Raw genomic sequence first — 22,407 nt, 5'->3', positions numbered from 1 at the left:
CTCTGCCTTCTCTTTTGTTACTTCATACACCTTTCTCTCCCTCTGCACCGCTTCCCTCTTTAACACTCTCCTGCTCTCCTCTGTTTGAGAGCCGGGGCTGTTTGGTGCTGTGAACTGGAACCCAAGGTGAAATGGCCTATAAACCAGTGAGTAAAGTCTGGCTTAGAGAGGCTTAGGGGTGAGGGGAGACCGGGACGGATGGTCTTTTAAACAGGTCATTGGGTAGAAATCTATCATGTTCTGGACAGATGTTACATATAGTGCTGGCTTAGGCTGACATGAACAGAACAAAAGAAAACACAACTCACAACTCATACATTGATGAAAAAAATTCACATAGGCCTGCACTTATTCTTGATCTCTTTCTTCTTCATACAATAACGCTAATGCTATACTAATGCCAATATTATTGCCAATATTATTACTAATGATAATTGTTGCTGTTGTTATTGTCATTATCATTATTCTTACACTTCATCTAAACTGTGCTATGAAACTGTAAATGGTGTGCTCCCGTGTGAAACCTAAAAATGAGGCCAAGTCACATCATGTTACATTGTACGGATGCGGGTGATTCACGCCTAATTCAATTGGCAGACAACAGTAGGGAGTGTCAAGTTATCTAATAAAACATCATCGTCTCCATTTGGTTCATAATCAATAAGCGTGTGTCAAGGAGCGTGACAGTTACAGGAGCGAGACAGAGTCAGAGAACAAGAGAGAGAGAGAGGGAGGGAGAGGGAGGCGGCAAATGAAAGCGAGGAGGTGACGAGGGTGCAGAGGGGAGAGAGAGACAAGGTTAATTGTGTGCCAAATCACTGTCAAACGGTCGGCATCAAGCCTGAAAATCTTTCCATTAATTTGAATTAGAGGGCTGATACTGGCTTCCGTGTCCCCCTCCCCTCACCCCTCCTCACCCCTCCTCCCCCACCCTTATAGCTCTGGGAGCTCCGCGCACGGGTCGTGTTCGGCGGGTGCTGTGACAGCAGCCATATTTCACCGGCGTGCGGCGTTGGCCTGTCCTTTAGTGATAAGCTGTAATAGATCTACTCTCTCCACTCACCACGGCCTGCTCAAGGTAAGCACAGAGGAGAGGAGAGGAGAGGAGAGGAGAGGAGAGGAGAGGAGGAGAGGAGAGGAGAGGAGAGGAGAAGGGAGCACGATAGAAGAGAGGAGAGGAGGAACGAGTGGGGGAGGAAAAAGTGGACAGTAGAGGGAGGAGAGCAGAATAAAGGAAGAACGCAAACAGGAGGGTGAGAGAAGAGAAAAGCATAGAAGAGTGGAAAGTATGTGTGGGTGCATGGTGACCAAAATAGCCAGTATGGGTAATGGGAAACTGGAAATAGTGAAGGAGAAGAAGAAAGCCAGCATTCATCAGTGCTCACAGAAAAGCGAGAGAAGCAGCAGTGTAGGAAGAGAGAGGAATGGCATGAGAAAGGATGGAGAAGGGGTGAGGATGGGAGGGAAGGATGGAAGGGAGGGAGAAAGGGAGCGATGAAAAATGAGGCTCATTGGGAGATAAGGGGGGATTAACCTTGCTGGTAATGAAGGGAGGTGTGATGGGAGGATGGAGGGAGGAAGAGAGGGAGGGATAATTAATGAGCTTGCCCTTCCTGTGACTCCTAGCTAGAACCCTGGTTTAGAGGCTGCGCATCGCTGGCCAGCAGGGTCCCGGGACGACAGAGGGACCGGAGGAGGAGAGGCTCCGCTCCTCTGGTGCCTGGCTCTTCTACTCTGGTGTTTCATTCTACTATGGCTTTGGAATTGTTTTTAAAAGCTGTATGAAACTTCTGCACACTTAGATCAATGCAATGTTCATATTTTAATGCAGGCTTTTGGTATATATGACCGTTGTTAGAGCATATTGTTGTTGTGAAAACCTTGCAATTTTAGTGATTTTCATGTTTTAAATTAAATTGACAAATTACATGCTCCTCTATGAGTTCTAAAGTTCTAAGTACCTTTAAGATTATGAAAACCTTATTGGACAAAGTGACAAATGCATGGTCATCAAGCTAAAAAGGCTACTTTTCTGAATTTTTTTTTTTTTAAAGATTTATTTTAGGCATTTTATGCTTTAACAGAGATAGTGTGAGAGAGAGACAGGAAGGTATGGGAGTGAGAGAGGGGAGGACATGCAGCAAATGACCGCGGGCTGGATTCGAACCCGGGTCACTGCGGGAAGGATTGAGCCTTATATGGTACGCACTCTACTCGGTGAACCACCGGGGCGCCCCACTTTTCTGAAAAATTGACATTTTGGAGATAATGTGGTTTTCAAAGCTTATGTTATAAAATGTTAAATATATTAATAAATATAGCACTTTTCTAAATATGGAAAAGTTATTTATTTACATGAAGCGTTTCATTCTGTAACACCCTATAGTCATGTTTGGGGAGGAAAAAAGAAATGACCTGATATTTGATGTAGGCAGGCACACACAGATACTCACACGTAGGCACACACACACACACACACACACACACATACACACACATAGTAACAGAGGCAGATGCGTAACTCCTCCCCCTTGTGTGTCTTTAGTCACACATGACCACACATCACCTAACACACCCCCGCTCTCAGAATGACATGCCGACACACACACACACACACACACTCACAAAACTCCCATACGGCTGCTGTGCTGCACCCGATCACGCACACACACACACACACACACACACACACACACACACACACACACACACACACACTGCAGAGCAATGCCTACTCCTCACACCCCCACTCTCAACAAAATCCTGCCCACGCTCTCTGGGAGACAAACAGACAAAATGCAGCCACACAGAAATGATGTGGCTCGACTGTGACATGTTTGCTGATGTGCTGTGATGTAGTACAATGAAAGTATGTTGCTTCATGACTCACTCACATGGCAACTGGGAGCGTGCTTCAAAATCTTAGTGCAACCGTAGTATTTCACTTTCCCTATCCCTCTCTCACTATTCTCCCTCTCCCTCCCTCCCTCCCTCTCCCTCCCTCCCTGTATTCTCTCTCCATACTGAATGTGTGAATCTCATTGTCACGACTCACGCTGCAGAGAATAAGCATGCATGGGTATGCATGCATATGTATATTTACACACACACACACACACACACACACACACACACATACACACGGTCAACAAGTACACACTACTACTTCTGCTGCTCCTGAAGTGCAGTATCCCGCTGCATCAGTGACCAATTTGCGGACAGTAGCTTATTCACTGCCGTCTGAGACAGATAATATCAGCGGGCCCTTGAGACAGCGGACAAAGAGACGACTCACGACTCTCCTTCGAAGTGTCGGTTGATGTGGGCCAAACATGATCTACAGTATTGATTAATGAATACTCACACAGAAACTAGCAGACGCATAAACAAAGAACAAAGGTACTGTATCTATTGTGTAAAAATAAAACATCCATCAGTAGAGATAGATAGAGCTTTCATAGAGCAATAAATGTAACTCCATGCATTATCACTGCACCGTATTAGTTGCTTTTGGCTCTGCTTTGATGTAGGTGATATTGTGCAAGACACACAAGGGTTTTTAGTCATCATTTTAACAATAATACATGTATTCACAGCGAAAATGAAAGGGATATAATTCAATAATCTTAACCTATTTAGGTACCCACAGATAGAATAGGCAATACATTAATAGTGGGTGTGCTTATCCTCTAGCTCTCTCTGCTGGATGGAAGTGATAAAAGCAACAAAGATGCTGAATGAAATTTTATTTTCTGTTCCATTTTCTAAGATCCCATTCATAAAAGACTTTAAGGTCAAGCTACAACGCCAACAAGAGGTAAACGTAACAAGAGGCACTTGAGCTGCCTGATGTCCCGCCATAATCACCATGATATATTAAACACAACCAGTTACCCTAATGAGGTCATTAATTAAGCTGAGTAATGCATTAATTAACAAATATTTAAACATACTTGTCTTCACATAACACATGGGGAAGTATTAATATGAACTCTGTATCATCAGGAAAATCAGGTTTTCCTCATTAATATGCAAATGCAAGGTACTCCAAAATCTAATCAGATCATCTGCTCTATAGGGGGAACCTGTGGTGAAAGAATAAAGTTTCTATCAATTCAATTCAATTCAATGTGCTTTATTGGCATGAAAGTTCACAGACAATATTGCCAAAGCATCAAGATGAATATCACATGTTGTTCTTGAGTTATTCTGTTTACAGGAATGTGTGTACACACAGACAGACAGACAGACAGACACACACACACACACACACACACACACAAATGCCACCATGATAGCATAGGGTCCTGCCTACTATGTACCAGGGTGATAGGACATAAAAAGAGGTAAACATTGAAATAAAAGTTTTAAGGTAAGATAACATTCACAATATAATTCCAATATTCTCATGCTACTTCCTTAGAAATCACTTCAAACCAGATGTCAAATATCAGAATAGTAGGTTAGCCTTGCCATTTTTTGGGGCTGAATCCCCAATAATCACACCCAAAAACACTTCTCTGTGCATGTAAATGTAGCCAATGTGTTTTCATTGTTTTTTTTGGACCATAGGCTGATGAAAATTTGTATACAAAGTGCTATGAAGAGGCTAAATTCAAGTAAGAAACAATTGAGTAATGTCAACCAATGTCAAAATTGCAATTAGCCAGCAAGTTTTTCAGATGGCAGCAGGCAAGGAGAAGCAGGAAGTCTCTTATTAATGCTTAGGCTCTGCTGCTCCCTGCTGGTCTTACTCAGTACTGCATGTCTAAGGCGGGACACACTGAATTAAAATGATGTGGGTGTAAATTTCATTGATACAAGGACACAGTACAGTGAGGCTTCGGGGAGGAAGATGCCCTGAGGCGCAGATGTAGAATCTAAATTGTTAATTAGAATGACTAATCCTGACCTCAAAATCCAGTCGAATACGTCCTCAGATCAGCGTACGCAGGTTGACAGGCTGACCCACCTGCCACGTATTACTTGCTACAGGATTTCATGAAACGGTTCCGCTGAATTCTTGACATGTTATTAGCCGAGCTACAGATGAGGTTTTAGCAAACATGAACAGGATTATTCAAGGCGAGGATTTTGGAGCGTTTCCATGATTAATAGGCTATGAGCTGACCTGTTTCCTCTGGGCATCCTGCTGCCTGTTAGTTACAGTGGCTAATAACCATCATCTCACCACGCTGCAGAGAGACTGTACACTCACTGAGGATTTAATAGAATAAGTGGATACCATGATAAGACACTGATATAACACATAATGCCCTATTAGTCAGAATAGACGACTTAATGATCAAAATCAAATCCTACGAATGTGCCTCGACTAGTAAGGGAGGATTCTGCTAAAGCTGATGGGCTTTACAATGCCTTGCAGCTAATGTGTGTTTGTGTGTCTGTGCACAGGTGTTTCTATGTGTGTGTGTGTGTGTGTGCATGTGTAAAAGTATGAGGGAGATGTAGAAGACTCTGCTTGTAACTGATGTGAAGTTTAGTTGTTTTTTCCAATCACCAATCCAATTATTCAAACTCCATAAAACATTCATTGTAAAGGGAAATCAAGATGGTTCACCTTTATTTAAAGGATGGCTTACCTCACATTTCTTACAGCTTGGTGCCATATTTGTTAGAGGCGTTGGATTCCCTCTCTCTCTCTCTCTCTCTGCATGTGTTCATATGTGTGCATGTGTTGGCGTGCATGTGTGTCAATGTATATTAGTGTCTTGGTGTGCGCTTCAGTGTATATGCATTGGGATTAATGCGTATCAGCGTGTGTTTTAGTTTGCGTTGCTTTATGTGTGTGTATGGTGTGTATGTGTGTGTACGGTGTGGGTGTGTGTGTCATGCTGCTGTAGGGAGACTGGGGAGACCCTTACACAAGCAGAAGAGCTGGAGGTGGGGAGTTTTTGTGGCTCTGTTATGTTTCTCTGATGTGATGCCTCCGCACCCCCCAACCCCGACACACACCCACACACACACCCTCCACCCCCTCACCCCCAACTCCCCCAACCAGCAGCTGAGACCATCGTGACCCAGTTACCTTTGACCTCGTCGGGGTAAAAGCCTCTCAACTATACCGAGCTCCAGGATCCATGAGTGACACATGAGGGGGGCTTCATGCGAGGAGCGAGGAATAATTTCCAGAAAAATGGATTAGCGGCGGCATAATGAAATACAAACATACAGTCGGACCAAATCCTTGAACCTTAAGCATATTACTGGCAGTAAAGCCTGGACACCCTTCTCTTTTTCTATCCCTCTAAGCAGTGGCAGATTTAGGCTGATTCAGAAACAGAAATTTCTAGACAAAAAAAAAAAAAAAAGAGCAGAATCAATCAGCTGCAGTACTGTATCCTTGCCGATGTGATCGAATTGTGTGAGTGTCTAATTGTTTTCGACCTGCACATTCAATATCGAGGAGTTTCCCGGCGAGTCCATCACCGTCAGGAAAACTTTCTGATCTGAAGGAGGAGAGAGGAGAGGAGAGGAGACAGGCTGATAGAGGAAGAGGAGGGGATCAATTAGACGTCCCTCAGTTATCTACTCTTCAGCTCCGAGACAGATAGACGGACAGCAGCCCACTATAGATTAATTACTCACGCTCACTCGTTAATCAAAGCCCCGTCACCCGGTTAGGCCTCTGCAATACATGGCCGCCCCTGCCATTCTCATTCCACACTCAGTTTCTACTCCTCTTTTTGCTTATTCTCATAAGGCCGCTCTCTCTCTCTACCTTTCTTCTTCTCTCATTTTCATTCTACCCCTGTCCTTTTTTACTCTTTTCCTCCCCCACCTCTCTCTCTCTCTCTCTCTCACACATACACACACATACACACACACACTTGCATTTCTCTCTATCTTACACTTCCCATCTTCAAGGTCAGCATCAAAAGATAAACTGAAGTCACATTATGAATATGAATGAGAATGAGTATGCATTACTGTACCATATAATGATACCTGCATTTCCATAAGAGCAGAGCAGGAGCAAGGGAGGGAGGGAGGGGAGGAGGTGGGACATAAGGGTCATTAAGTATATTATAATAAAATTACACCTTAAATCAGTAACAGAGATCATAGGCTTTGTGCCAAGTGTGAAAAATGAAGTGAAGGACATTGAAAGTCCTGTGGAAAGCATCTAAAGCACAAATCAATCATCATTCATCAACAAAAGATGTTAGCTGAGAATCTCATTTCTGTTCCTGTTTCTATCACAGCATTGATTTCCTTCTCTTCCGTCCCTCATGGACATGGGATGTAGAACAGAACAGCTACAATAGATTATCAATGGGGGAGCCTTACGGTGACTTGAAGTACACACTGTCTTTTTGAAGCATGATTTATAAAAATGTTACTTGCCTAGTTACTTTGTCCCAGCTCCATTCCACAATCATTTTAAAGATACAGCTGACAACCATACTGTGGATAATGATCATGTATAGCCATTGATATATAATAGAAAGTTAATGTAAATTGCAGATTTTTGCACCAAGTTGAATTTTTCACAAATCACATGTTTGGCTTGGATTTGTTTGTAAGCATAATATGTAACTTTATATATATGAATATATGAGAACCTCTTCTATATGAGGTTTGTTGACAAAAATATCTAAAATAATAAAAGAGATGATAATTATAAAATGATAAAATAGATGCCCATTCTAAGCTGCCAAAAAATGCCAGATGTATCAAAAAGTGACTGCAAACCTCCCATCAAACATACTTCCACCATGGTGCTATAAAACAGGAGGACGGGGGTTTGAAACACACTGAACTGAGAGTTGTAGTTCACTATTTGGCCACACGAGGATACTGCAGATCCAGTCATCAAATTATTTCACACCAAAGTGTACATTAGTTTCTGCTGATTGAGAAACACAGGATAAAATTCAAATAATGTCATTGACACCATGCTATTTCATATTGTGAGAAACTAGCTTATTCTCAGTGTTAGTGATTCTCACTTTTTAGATGCTGAGGTAAACTTCAGAAAGATGCAAAAATCCACATCACCATGAAGAAGGGACAGAAAAAAAGAATAATTGACCTACCACATTAGCCTGTTAGGTAGAATTTTAACAAACTTAACATAATTTTTTTCTTCTTTATCTTCAAAATCCATTCTCTTCTCATTTGAACAAATTCCCAAGGTATGCTTGAGCTAACTCCACAGGACACCAAAGTCCTGAGGGTTTCCGGAAGATTAGGATTTTCAAAAGTCGCCCTCCAGTCTCTAATTAAGAACTTGGAAAGCGTTCTCTTCAATCCATTACAAACTTGCAGCTTTTAAAGTATGACACACCAATCACCTCAAAAATCAATTTCCTCAACAATCACCCTTTTTAAAATTCACAGCTGAAATGTCCTTCCAAAAAACCCACATTCGGTCATTGGAGGCTGGTTGTTAGCCAGGACATTTTGAGCTGCCCTGGCAAGGTGCGGCGCACGCTGCTGAAAGCCAAACTTCCCCCACTGACTGCGACTCTGAAGCCTCCCAGGGAGGTGATTTGAAGAGTGTGACTGTGAATGGCAGCAGCGAGAGAAGACAAAGTGAGAGAGCAGAGGAGGAGGAGCAGAGTGGAGGAAGGAATGAGAGAGGCCTAAATCAATGCCATCCACTTCAGTTGACTGCCAAGAAAGACAGATGCTCTCTCTATCTGTGTGTGTGCGTGTCCATGTGTGTGTCTGTCTGCACAAACACACATCAATCAAGAGTTATTTTCCTCCGAGACTATTCCGAGATCAATGTAGGAAAGAGTTTCATATATGTGAGGTCGAATTCAAATGACCATTAAAATCAAGCACAAATCAATCTCAAAATCTACCTTTCTTCTGTCAGTGAAGTAGCTGCATAAATCACACACAATCACTGTGCATGAGAATCCAGAGTACTAGACAGATTTATTCAGTTTCACTTTAAGACGCAGTTTGTTAGATTTGAAGCACTAAAATGTCTCTGTGATGAATGAAGGAGGCTCTCTTTGCAAAAACATCATCATGGAAAACAGCCTCACTCTGGAGTTCTTTCAAAATGCGCCTCTAAATACTAAATACTGTGGTAATCGTAGTAGCACAACTTGTCTGTAGCTTGTTATAAACAGACAGTGATCTGGACTGTTGATAATTAGCAGCAATATCAGAGATAAATGCCCAAACAAACAGACACCAGAGAAGACACTTTATTAAAAACAAAAAAGACAGTAGACAGACTGTCTGGCTGCTGACCTTCATCAGAATAACAACAATAGCTTTAACACAGAGACATGTTAGAGATTCTGGACCTGCTCCACATCTAAGCAGCACCTGTCTAGACCGCATCCATTCTGAGTCTGGAGAGTTCACTGCCTTGGAAAGCATCCAGTATAATTAACACATACAGCAATAAAATGTCTCCTCAAATTAGCAACTCTCTGCAGTATGTCAGAACCTTAATGCTACACTTCCCTGTTAAATAAAGATGCAGGTTTGCATTTCCGCCCCTTAAGCAGAGGGAGGGTGACCCTGTTTAACTGGAAACACTATCTGTGTTAGCTCTGTCTCCATACATACACATACAGCAATGCACTGGCGCTACAAAAATAACTTTTCCATACTTACAGGCAGCACAAACTTAACCTCTCCCAAGAAACATGAGAAAACACAAGCACTTTAATTTATGGAATGTCATGGTTCACTGCTGAAAAGACCACAAAAATAGCAACAGGTCTTAAACATCTTAAATACCTGACCCTTGAAACACCTGATCTCTGTAATATCAGTGTCAGCACAAAGTAAAAAGTGAGAGTAAATGCTATTTGGAAACTTGCAAAACCTAAGCCCTACATGCAGCTACAGCATAACCTATCCACATCATCACTGTTTATTCTAATAGGGTTTTTTACTCAGTATATCATCCAGTCAGGTTGCTAGCAGCGAGAAAATCGGAGACCTGTTGTTGCACAGACAGACAAATCTGCATAGCCAGCATACCAGCATGCAGTCTTGGCTAACCAGAAACAGTTGCGCACTGAACACCCCACCTGTAACTGCTTATGAATCGTCTGTGCCTGGGCTTCCAACACCGCCGCTCTCTCCCTCCTCACCGCTCCCGCCACCTGCCTCGGCCCGGGCCTCAGCTGCCCCTTCCCCGCCGCTCCCGGCCCCTCTCTCCTCCCACTCGCTCCGGCCCGGGCCTCTGCTGCTCCTCGCCCCCCCGCCATAAGTCGCTCTGCCCAGCTGCTGCCGCCGCATCCAGCCACTCTGTCATCTGCACACCCGCGGCCCCCTACCCTCAGAGCGACCCAGTGATCGAGTTTCCTGCTCCATCACCTGCCAAGGGTGGGGGGGGGGGGGGTGCAGAGGGGAGGGGAGGTGGGAGGGCTGGCTCACAAAAAGCCTGCTCTGCTATCACTGACCCACTGACATTTACAGTAGCGCTGTAACAGTTATGACCCCCCCCCCACAGACTGTGTGTCATGCTCTTTGTCATGGTGTCATTTTTCCCACTGTGCCAGTCCATTCTTCTGTCTCCCAGTCTCCCACACTGTGACAGCCTCACTATTGTCTGACTCGGACTAAATGTACAGAAGCTAAGTCTCAGTGTCACTTAACTCACAGAAATATGACTTGTGTGGATGAATTACAGACTGTTCTTCAATTGATCTGGTTGCAGCATGGCACTAACACTGTCACGGTGACGGGTTTGATTCTCACTGAGGCTACACATGCTTAAAAGCGTATGCATTCATCGTACTGTGAGGTGCTTTAGATAAAAGCATCCACCAAATGTTACAGGGAAAATCCACCCTAATTGTTGTTTGGTGGTGTATTTTCTAATTCCTTTGAATAGTGTCACATCAAGATATTTCCAGTGCAACTACAATGTAGTTTGATTGATTGGAGAAAAAAAGTCAGCTATCTAGAACATCAAATGTCAGGTTTTGGTGTCAGTCTTTCAGAATCAAAGAGTAAGGGCTTCTTTCTAGAGTCACCATTTTGCACCGATGTTCAACAATCATACAGGGAGAGATCCATTGCAAAAGAGGCAGAGAGACCAATTTCTCCACTGACAGTAGCCTCAATGGACCAGAATGCAATGCAGCCACAGGACATGTCTCTCACTTGTGTTCTCGACTGGAAAAACTCTCACACCACAGTCGCCATCGCTGTTGCTCTTTCCGCCTACATGCAAAAGCCACAGCTGAATGCAAAAAGTTCATGCCCGTTCTCTAGGGGTTGTTGAAAGTAATTCTGGGAAATGTAGGAAATCACTAAATGAAGCAGAAGTAGATGAGGCAGGATGAGGGAAAGTGGGTACACCAATAAGTAATTTACAACGCTTCAACACAAAATAACTCCTGTAAAACATTGAACATCACAGACTGATGAATCTAACAGTGTAAAAGTATCCAAAGGTGGATTTTCCCTTTAACCTAGGCCCTGTACTCTACCTTCATTACTCTGAATATCAATATTTATTTGTCTGATTTATATTCATGGTCCCCCCTGTGGCTTTGAACCAAAGTCACATCCATGTTAGTGCTAATGCAAACCAGTGCAGTTCACACCCTGCATGTCACCCTCTCACTCCCCACATGGTTCCCTTTCCTGCAGCCCCAGCATCAGTCACACCAAGCAACATCTTCACTGCAGCACCTGTCTATTCCTTAATAACACTGTCACCCCTTGCCTATCTTCCCTGACCCCCACTGGGAATTAGCAAACTTTGTAAGCATTCAGACAGAGATGCAGCACTTAGTATTTTGGCTCCTTATCACTTTGTATGTGAAATTTAGATGCAGACAGCTTTAATTTGGAGGTATGGGATGAACAGGCAACAGTTCACTCAATGCTTCCACAAGCACACTCTTTCTATATAATAACAGTAAACTTATATAGAGAACTTATAGCACTTTTCAAAACAAAACAAATATTTGTGCACTCTACCCATATCTCTATGACTAATCCTCTCACTGCTGTCTTCAAATCTCCCCATCCATCCCTGCCGTTTTGTGAGCTTAAACTGGTGGACCAACTCAAGCGATTCAACACTATAGTGGTCTATCATTATCATTCTCACTTATTAACTGCACTCTATTAATATTTATGCCACTGTTCAAAGACCAGTCCTATGTTTAGGGCTCATTTAAGGTCTTCTCCACAGGCACAGGGTGAGAAATTATAATAATCATGCTCAAGTCATTTACTGTAACTCCTTGTGTACACATAACTGAGGCAGAACATGGACTATAAGGGGCGATAAAAAGTAATAAAATATTCCACAACAGTCCACTCTCTGTAGTAGTTGTTGTCACAGGCAGTAGGAGTAATGAGAAGAATTAGGATTATGGTTCTGGAGGGATTTGATCCTCATCCAGGAGAGGTACAGTATGTGAGAAAAATCCACCTTAAAACAGGATTTGCATATGTTATTCCTGTGAACTCGGCTCGTTCAATCAATATATGTGAACATGAACAACTCTTTTCCACAGCTACTGTAGAATTAAGAGAATTAAGCTTCCAGTCACACTTGATAAATCTCAATTTAACTGGCCAGGAATAATACATCATAAGAGTTCTATAAGTAATGTAATGAACATACTGACACTGACCTCCATGTGTGAAGGATTGTTTGATAACCCTGGGACCAAGCCAAACTAATGAAAATAAAATAAATAAAAAATCGAAAACAGAAATGAACCAGTTTCTCTCAGTTCCTGAAAAGTTGACATTTCCTTTTTGCAGCACGTTGACAACAATATTTGAATTTGATTTGAAATTCAATATATGAATTTTGACTTGAACTACCACACCATCTCTGAGCTCAAATGATACATTATTCTCTATCTGCCAGAGAACCAGGCCAAGCTCTGACATTGGGGTGTCATCTTCTTCTGGGTCAGCCTGACATTGTCTAGAGGATGTAAACTTTACTGTAAACTTTTTCTCTGTTGTGTTATACAATCCCAAAACCACATTTCAGTTGTTAATCCCTGTTTCTTCTCCTAGCACTTCTGTATTGCATAATCATTTTATTGCCACGGGTGTACTGTCAGACCTCTACAGCTCTGACCCTGCCCTCCTTACTGTTGGTTGCTTGAAATGTCGGTTATGTAGGAAGTTAATCTTATTCTACTGTTTCACTTCATTGTAAGTTGCTCTGGATAAGAGCATCTGCTAAATGCACAAAATGTAATGTAATGTAAATGGCACAAGGAGAAGTGGGTGGCGCCCTCAAGTCAGCCAAGGTAACAGGGTCTCCAATAGAGGCAGGGAGTAAAGTAGAAACACAAGCACTGCAAGTAGAATCCACTCCCGCTAAACTAATACTCTACTACACTCACCTTTCATACACTCGTCATACTGTCTTATTCACAAAACCAGAGACACCTAATATTGACACACAGCTGTGGAAACATGAGCAAATAAGAACAGGAAGATAACATCAACAGGCATACACACACACACACACACACACATGCTTGCCAACACACACACATACACATACCTACAAGCACACACACACACATCCCATCCTGGTAAATTATCTCCTCAGCTCCACAGGAGTCGGCACTTTGAGGGTGTTAAAGTCAAGGAGCTACATGAGACTACCATTAATAATAGCCACGGCGCTGTCCCTGCTACTGCTAACGAATGCAACACATTTACACACACACACACACACACACACACACAGAAACACACACACATAGAAACACACACACATAGAAACACACATTTCAATCATTTATGTCTACATCAAAACAAGAAATACGAGGTCAGGATAAAGATGAAGACACAAATTTTGCAAGGCAGTAGTTATAAATGTGCTAAATTTGCAATTACAGTGTGCACTTAGTCACATACCCGCACACGCACACACACGCACACACACACACGCACACACACACACACACACACACACACACACGCACGTACACACACACACACACAGTTACACACAGACAAGCAGAAACAAGTGCACACCAACATGCACAATTTCAGACTGACTGCAGAAGCTTTAAGACCACAATGTTTTAAACATGGAAATGCTGTTAGGGCATGACGTTAGCCTACTTCTGGATTTGCATGTGCGCTGAGGGCTGGTGGAGGGGGGAAGGGGGCAGAACAGAGAAGAGAGCCAAGGCTTTAAGCAATACTAATGCTCAGCTGAGATGAGCAGTCTGACAACAAGGCTACAAGCCTCGCGAATAAACGATGAGCGCACAAGCCAGAGGGCAACGATGGTAGTTATTTCAGCATGATGACCGCGCTGACCTCTCTAACTGCTGCACATGCGCGCACACACACACACACACACACACACACACACACAAGGGCTTGCCTGAGCAACACATGTTCTCACACAAACACACACACACGTACACAAACCATGTCGACCTTTTACTGTAGTCTGTCCCTCTGTACTGTACTGTGGGGACGGAACTGGAGGTCTGCCAGACAGGAGACTGCTTCACCCCTACACACACACACACACACACACACACAAGCGGACAGAGCTGGGGGAGTCTGCCATGCAGAGGAAGCCTAATGTCAATCAAGTGTCAGGGCAACCAAAGGAGAAGGCTATCAGGCCATGGGTGGGACACTATAAATAACCTAGCCCACCTTGGGAGTCAGGGACACACACACAAGCAGAAGCATACACACACACCACACACACACACACACACACATACACACACACACACACAGGCATGCACACACCTACACACATATTCACACATTCCTGGATGCATGCACACTCACACTCATATACACACATACATTCTATTCTGGAAGCAAAAGGAGAGAAAAGAGGGGTACTTAAGGGAGGATGAGTGAAGGTGTGATGAAGATGATATACTAAATGTTGGCTCTGAATTTGAATGTTCACCTTTTTGCCCTAAAACACAGACAACAGGATTCAATTTTGGCTATGTAAGATTTATAGATGCTCTATAAAACATTTACAACAACTCTGTGTCGATGGTGTAATTGAACAAGAAAAAAAAGAAAAAAAAGCACAGCTTGCCAGCCAGCCGGGCCGTATCGTGCTTTCACGACTGAGAGAGTGCATCATGTTTGATTCATTTCAGTTACTAAGAGCCTTTGATGAGGGTGGATAAGAGGAGATGACAATAGAGGAGAGGAAAGAGGAAAGAGGAGAGGAGAGGAGAGGAGAGGATGGAAACCGGCTCAGCCCGGCCCGGGTTCGGTCGGATCAAGAAAAGGATCGGAGGAAGGGTTCTAACACATGCAAACCCCACATGACCTATTTCCTACACAGTGGGGGCCTACGGCAGAGCAGGATCAGCTGTCATGGCAACATGCACTTCTCTCCATCATCATCATTATCATCATCAACATGATTATCATCATCATCATCATCAATGCCGCTGATGACACAACTCCATAGCAAGGGGAGAAACAAGGGAACATTCCGCTACAGTTAATATTGTCGTTTTTGGGGGGGAGTCTCATGCGGATGGCACAAAAAGAGTGTGGTGATGAGGTCTAAGAAAAGACTTGGCAGAGCAATGTAGTTATGTCATGTGTGGAGTCATTCTCAATGTTTCTCCCCACTACTGCTGACACACCACCTCCACCTGAACGCATGGCAGCAGGCAGCGGAGGAGGGATGTAGAAACAGAAAAGGAGAAGAGCAAGTTGTGATTGCGTGAGGGCGACCAACAAAAGAAAAAAAAAAAAAAAAAGAGGGGAAAAAAACAGAAGGGAAGTAGAAGTCATACTTTTAGCAACGGCGTTTCGGATGACCGGACTTTCTTGGGAGATATCTGTGAAGAGAGCAAGAGAATTATTTTCTTGTTTCCCCCTCTTCAGAGATATCTCCTGTGGCATATTGCTGTTCTAGGGTTTATAGGAGGGTTGTGGACGTCTGATCATGTCTTTTCCTGTCACTATTCCTCATAGCTTATCATAACTTATAATACTAACACTAGTGGATTAAGCCTCATTGCTTTAGATGTATTCAAATGCAGCCAAGTAATATGACTCAGTGCTGCACTGCTAAATATCAACTTTCAGCATCAGATATGAGAAACTTGTTTGAAACTGACACGTTTATGTGGCATGTATCCGTTAAGTATATCATAAAGGTCAACGGAAATGGTGTCAGTGCAAGCAGGTGTTGTAACACACACAGGACAAAAGGTCTAAGGGTTTGAAAGCTGAAGAGCAATGGCCCGCTGGAAGGCCAAGGCTTGGGTCACACATGCAGTATGATGGGACCACAGACAGAGGGCAGGGGGAGAGGAGGAATGCCACGTTTTAAGCAGTGACTGGGCCTGGAGAGACCCTGTGTTGAACACCATGTAGCCGAATACATCAAGAGAATTGCCCTAAAAATACCCTCTAGAATACAAAAGTACAATGTGTATGTGTTTCTGCTACACCTCAGAGAAAGGTGCATAGCTGAAAGATTAAGGTGCAATTTATCAAATGTTTTTTTTCAATGTGTCTGTGTCTTTTTATCAGTTGTGGTCCTGTTTCAGTTGATCAGCGAATATATTATGAACAGCCAATGAACAACAACACATCAGAGGAGACACTCAGAAGGTTCAGAGACAAGAGGAGACACACAATCACGGTCACAGAGGAGGTAAGCTGGGGAATTCACACAGCCGTGTGGAAAAGAAACCACCAAAAACAGCAGGTTGCAGTACGGTTTCTGGTAGCTGAGACTTTGTTTTACAGAAAATCACTGTAGTTTTATGAGATAATCTAGTATAATCTAATGCAATTTAATGTAATCTAATGTAGTATAATTTGATATACTAGTGTAATATAAACAGATAGTGTGAAGTGGCCACATGGCTTCGGAGAATTACCCATTTTCCCTCAGAAGAAAGACAACAGAGTGTAACATGTGAACGGATTGTGACAAACTGGGTGAGTGGAGAGCGGAGTGGTGAGAGACAGAGTCACTGAAAGAGACAGACAGAAATAAATAAACAGAGTGAAAAGGCGAGGGGGAGAACAGCGGAGAAATTACTGTGAAAGAAGAAATCAATCAGAAAATAGGGGGTACTATACAGAGATAAATACCTAATATACATAAAATACCTAATAGAGAGAGAGAGAGAATGAGAGAGAGGGAGAGAGAGGGAGAGAAAGTCAAATAAGAAGAAACAGAGAGAGAAATAAATAGGAATGGAGAGCAAGATAGTCACACAGATGCAGGAAAGGTGAGGTAAGAGACAGACACAGACACAGAAAATGATAATGATTTGTCCCCCAGTGTTTCGGCCTGCATGCTCTGTGCCCAATCACACTCTACCTTCATTGGCGCCAGCTGGATGGGGGTGATGTAGGAGGGGTCCACCATGGGCTTGGGCCGGTTGGCAGTGTCCGCCAGGAGGCTCTGCCATTGCTGCGGCAGCCCGGTGAACTTCTGCTCCCGCGGGTCGAAGCCCGTGTGCACCCGGTGCTCGAAGTTAGACGGAGCCGAGATCTCCAGCCGTTTCTTCTTCTTCCCAAACATGCTGGAAAACCCTGGCAAACCTGGCAACCCAAATGAGAGAGCTGATTAAAGACCACCATGAAACAACATCTTTACTTCTACATCATACTTCTACTACATCATTCAAAAGTGTAAACCAATGGGAGATCTATGTGATGGGGGGGCGGGACTGTTCAAAAATCTGTGATGGTTTTATTGGTTGGAATTTTTATTTACGTCTACTAGTGCAGCATGAGGTCACCATTAAAGATACTCTGTTTTCCAGGAACTAATGGGAGTGCAGACTTTAACCTCTGAACAGCTTCACTGACTGATTTCAAGAGGTAAATCCATAAATACTCAGATGAAACTCATTACTGCACACAGAGTATTTCAAAGCAGTACTCTCTACTGTACAATGAATACTCTCTACTTCTGAAGGGCAGCGCATGTTCTAGCCTCGCAAAAGGTTTGGCAAAGGTTTTTCAATCTGTCCTCCACTTCAGCATGTATAGCCTGTTGACCTTGAATGCATTCACAATTTGTATTTCATATGGGAGGTAAGGGGCAGTGCATTAGGTTGAGTGGATGCAGATGAGAGGCGTTTATGCCACGGATTCAGACACAGCATTATGAAATGTGCACTTGTCCTCTTACTGGGAAAGGAGAAAACACGGAGCAACATAATGAACGCATCAGACACTTAACATAACGCACACAAACACATACACACCTATACACAAACGCAAGCGCATACACATACATTTCAGTTGAGCTTTGACAGTTAATTAGCAGCGTCTGTTTATTTGTACAAGGGTCTTTTAAAAGCTTTAAACTTGCCATCGCACATTCGGCAGCTGGGTGAAAATTTGTCATGTGAAAGCCTTATTACGGTTTATGTCATTACAGTTGATGTGGTTTCCATGTTTCAGCAGCAGTGGAAAGAGACTGTAGCATTGCTTTAAATCACTGGCAAAATGATTGAACAGCTGTCTGTTTAAATCAGCCAAAGAGAAGCCATTTCCATCTCCAAAATTCTCCATCTAATTTTCCCTGATGAGAACAATAATCACATTCCAGTTACATTGAATTGCTTATGATGTTTAGAGTTGATACTACTAAATCCTTCAATGTAAAGCGCTGTTGATGGGGAATGCAGCATAGATGGTGGAGCTGTGTAAACATGCCGACAAGCATTAGGATTTTACAGTATCTTTGACTCGCCAAGCTTTTGATCCAATACCAAGCTTTTGATCCAATATTGAGCCTTGCAGATGCTACACTATGGAATACTAAAGAACAAAGTCCTTAACTGTATTAAAGCTTTTATACAACAGCTACCAACACATGCACTGACTAAAAAGTTTACTTCAAATTAATATACGCATAAAAACAGGTAAATATAAGACAGATTGCTGACAAACACCAATCAAATCGCCCTGGTTAATATACTGTTGGCATAACAACTAATAACAAATTGTTAGCATGGTTGGAACATAATCTTTGATCAGTCAGACTGCTTTGCTGTAACTGTATTTTGTATTGTGCTGTGCTGTTATGTACGCTGTGTAGTATGCTACGCTCAGCCTTATAGATGCTGCAGGATACAAACAACAAGGAGAAAACAAGCAAAAAACGTCCAAAAATGCTGGAAAACCAAGTGTCCACTTTGGTTATGTAACCTAAACATCAGAGAAAAGAAGTAGCTGATGCACTGAGGCAAACAGAAAAAGAATACAAACTATGCTCAGTTAGAAAAGCATATAAGTAAGTCTTTTTTTTGTAATATTTGATAGCGATATAGAGTTCTGTATCCTTGCTGTGGGAATACAGCCAGGTTCAGGTGTACACTGCTACACACTGCTGCTGCACTGTTACTCCATCCCCAAGAGGAATTGTTTGGAAATCTGCTGGGTGCTGCGGTAATGCTGTGAGGGGAGGATGCATAGTCTCCAGTCATAGGAACAAGATGTCATGATTTTGTGAAAGAAGCCTATTGTGTCTTTTTCCTCTAAGAGACATTGTCCTTGGAGAAAAACAAAGTCATCCCTCTTCCTCTCTCTGTTTCCCCCCTCCTCTCTTTCTCTCTCTCTCTCCCTTCTTTATGTTTTTGTCACAAATAATGCTTGCTGTACCAGCCCATACCACTCACTCGTGCATGCACAAAAACACATGTGTTGTACATGTGCATTGTACACAAAAACAAGCAAGAAACCTCTACTTAAGGAAACACATTGAGAGATTTGTCTCAGCCAAACCACTTGAGGATTTTGATGTGTGGGTTGATGCTAAAAGGCAGACAATGTTTAAAATGGGTCCCCAAATTAATACATAACATGACATCACCTACTGGTTATGTTATGTTGCTACAGAACTACCAAGTCCATGTAATGGCTGAATAAACTATTGTAGACAAGCAGGTTAGTTATCTGCATAAGTAGGTTTGCATAATAGTGTGCAAAATTGATTCTGGGTTATGAAAATGTGGGTTCCCAAAGAAAAGGTCTGAAAATGACTAACAGTACTTTCTGGACATGATGCAATGACTGAACTCATTGAAGACTTTATTCCTCAACCTAACCTGAGACAGAGATTGGAAAAAAAAACTGCAATCATAGAAGTCTCTCTCTCATTTTCTTCCCTGTCCCGCAGCTGAGCCAGACAGGCCAAATTAGTGGACTCAAACAGGAAAGATGGAGCGATGGACTGAGGGGAGAGCGAGAGGGGAGGGGAGGGTGCAGAAGATGAGAAAAGTAAAGGAGCATGGTCAGGAGGTTAAGGAGATAGAGAAATGAATGGAGGAAGGAAAGGAGGGGGAGAGGGAGAGAAAGGGAGGGAGAGAGGAAGGGAGGAAGGGCAGGAGGGTGAGAAGGCTTAAGGCTTTTGTGATGCATACAGTAGAGCAAAACCATAGCACAGCAAATTATTATGCAGTACACCGCCGCCTGTATAAAGCTCAATACTGGATCAAAAGGGTGTTAAGTCATAGATAGAAACCTGGTCCCACAGGCATGTTTACACAACTCCAGCCTCTATGCTGCACTCTCTGCAAGCCTTGGTTTACATTGCAATGACTGAGGTATGCATTGTATCAATTCAGTGTAACTGGGATATGATTTGAGTGAGCAAAATACTGAGATAGGTCCCCAAAATTAGTCCAAACTTTAGATTAGCCTGCAAAATCATGTATGAGTCCCAAGAAAATTAAACTACAATGTGGGTCCTCCAAGGAAAGCTTTGAAAGTCAGTGCAGTATATCACATGATGGCCCCAAAAGGTACATACAGTAGCTTATAGAGAACTTTCTGTGCAATTTTCATGACACTAGGCGCCTAACATGCATTTAACCTGCAATCAATTACTTGAAATGAGTTGTGGAAACATCAAAATTGCTCAGGAGAGAGCTAGGCATGATGCTCTTAGTCATTTTGAGAAGGGGCAACTGGCTAACTGAACTAACTGCTAAAGGATCAATAAATCAATGGTAACTGATTCCAAAAGGCATCACCAGAGTAGCAAAAAATTCTCCTGCTCCATCACATGATCCCACGCACAAAAACGCATAACATACATGCCTTCCACAGGTATTCTCCTAAAATAGCCAGCAAAAGTGAATGCTTTGCAATCCTTAGCCCTCCTCTTATCCATTTTCTGCTGAGCTGCCAATCATCTCTTACGCAATGCGGACATGCCAGCAACCCTCTTTCCACTTTTGGCTGATTGCCACTTAAACCTCCACAAATTGGCCCAAGGTGTCTGACCGTGTTACTATTTCTGGAGCATGTAAACAAAGTGTCCTCTGCAAGATGAAACAGTGGCATGCGAACACTCCACTTATGAGAAATGACACTCTCAAGATAAAGTAAATGAAGACGCCGTCAAGGGTGAAGCTAAAAGACAGAGGCTTTCTGACAGAAGGCAGCGCTCCAGTGTTTTGTAAATGTCGACTACAAAGTTGCCTTCTGCATTCATTGCAGTGAGACACACAGTGACTAAACAGGGTTTGATAGCAGCCTTGCACTGAATCATCATCTAACACATACTGTAGTTGAAGCCCCTGTTACCATAGAGCAATATGTCAACAAAAACGAATACACACCCCATAATGCTGTATCCAACTAAGCACCCATTTTAAACCGCAAGGTAGTGGAAGTGATAATCAGACTGGGTCTAACAGCAGAATATAGTCCCGTCCCTCTGCTGATACAAAACATTTTAGCATGTATCTATTTTTGTGTGTGTCTGTGTGGAGCATGCCGTTTGTAGGTGGACCAGTGTGCTCAGACCAATCTGTGCTTATCCTTATATAAAATGTCTATTTAAAAGAATGGGGTTGCGTTCTGCAGCAAGGATATTTTTAAGAAGCATTTATTTCACGACGGACAAAACATTTTCAGCACACCGGCCTTCATCAGAGACTCTGTGGTCTGTAAGCAGCCATAATAAAGATGCAAACCCCTGACCTAGATGGTATGTCTTGGGAATGAGATTATTAAGGCTAGTAGGGCTTAAGTCGTCTAGGCCGAGCCCAACTGCTAAGAGACGGAGCAACACACACACACACACAGACACACACACACACACACACACACACACACTGCAAGAACACAAACTTCATTTTGCAGGGCTGTTAAGAGTGGAATGGTTTCCAGTGTGCATGGCTGCCTTCTCACAACAGATGAAACAGGTTTTGGATTGAGATGTACTTTAAGCGCAGGGACCTCGGGGAATTGCCTCCATGAGGCCACAGGAACTACTTAATGCACAACTGCTCTTGGCTGCCACACAAGCACCTCTTGAGCTGTAATTTATGGGTAGATTGTAAAACACTTTGTGAAGTTTAAAACTAATGCCTAGAAGGTTATTCCACCAAAGAGGAACAAAGTCACTCTGATGGGAAATAGCACCTGGTAATATATTGCGGAGATTACTCCATCATTCAAGGTGTGCAACACTGC

General features: G+C 42.9%; 1 protein-coding gene across 1 annotated transcript in view; it reads right to left on the bottom strand.

Moving 5' to 3' along the window:
- pak5 (p21 protein (Cdc42/Rac)-activated kinase 5) overlaps positions 1-17,506 on the bottom strand; it is a 36,806-nt gene extending 19,300 nt beyond the window's left edge. The window contains exons 1-2 of the mRNA XM_071527929.1: positions 17,288-17,506; positions 15,741-15,785 (exon numbers count right to left, since the gene is read on the bottom strand). Coding sequence (XP_071384030.1) covers positions 15,741-15,785; positions 17,288-17,491 — 249 coding nt within the window. The 5' untranslated portion in view covers positions 17,492-17,506. The remainder of the gene's footprint in view (positions 1-15,740; positions 15,786-17,287) is intronic.
- Between the last annotated feature and the right edge of the window lie 4,901 nt (positions 17,507-22,407).

This window comes from Centroberyx affinis, unplaced genomic scaffold, assembly GCF_046629955.1.
Source record: "Centroberyx affinis isolate AG114_WGS23_722 - 3 ecotype Tasmania unplaced genomic scaffold, CSIRO-AGI_Caff_v1 ptg001590l_1, whole genome shotgun sequence".
NCBI lineage: Eukaryota > Metazoa > Chordata > Actinopteri > Beryciformes > Berycidae > Centroberyx > Centroberyx affinis.
This window is presented reverse-complemented; position numbering and strand designations above follow the sequence as displayed.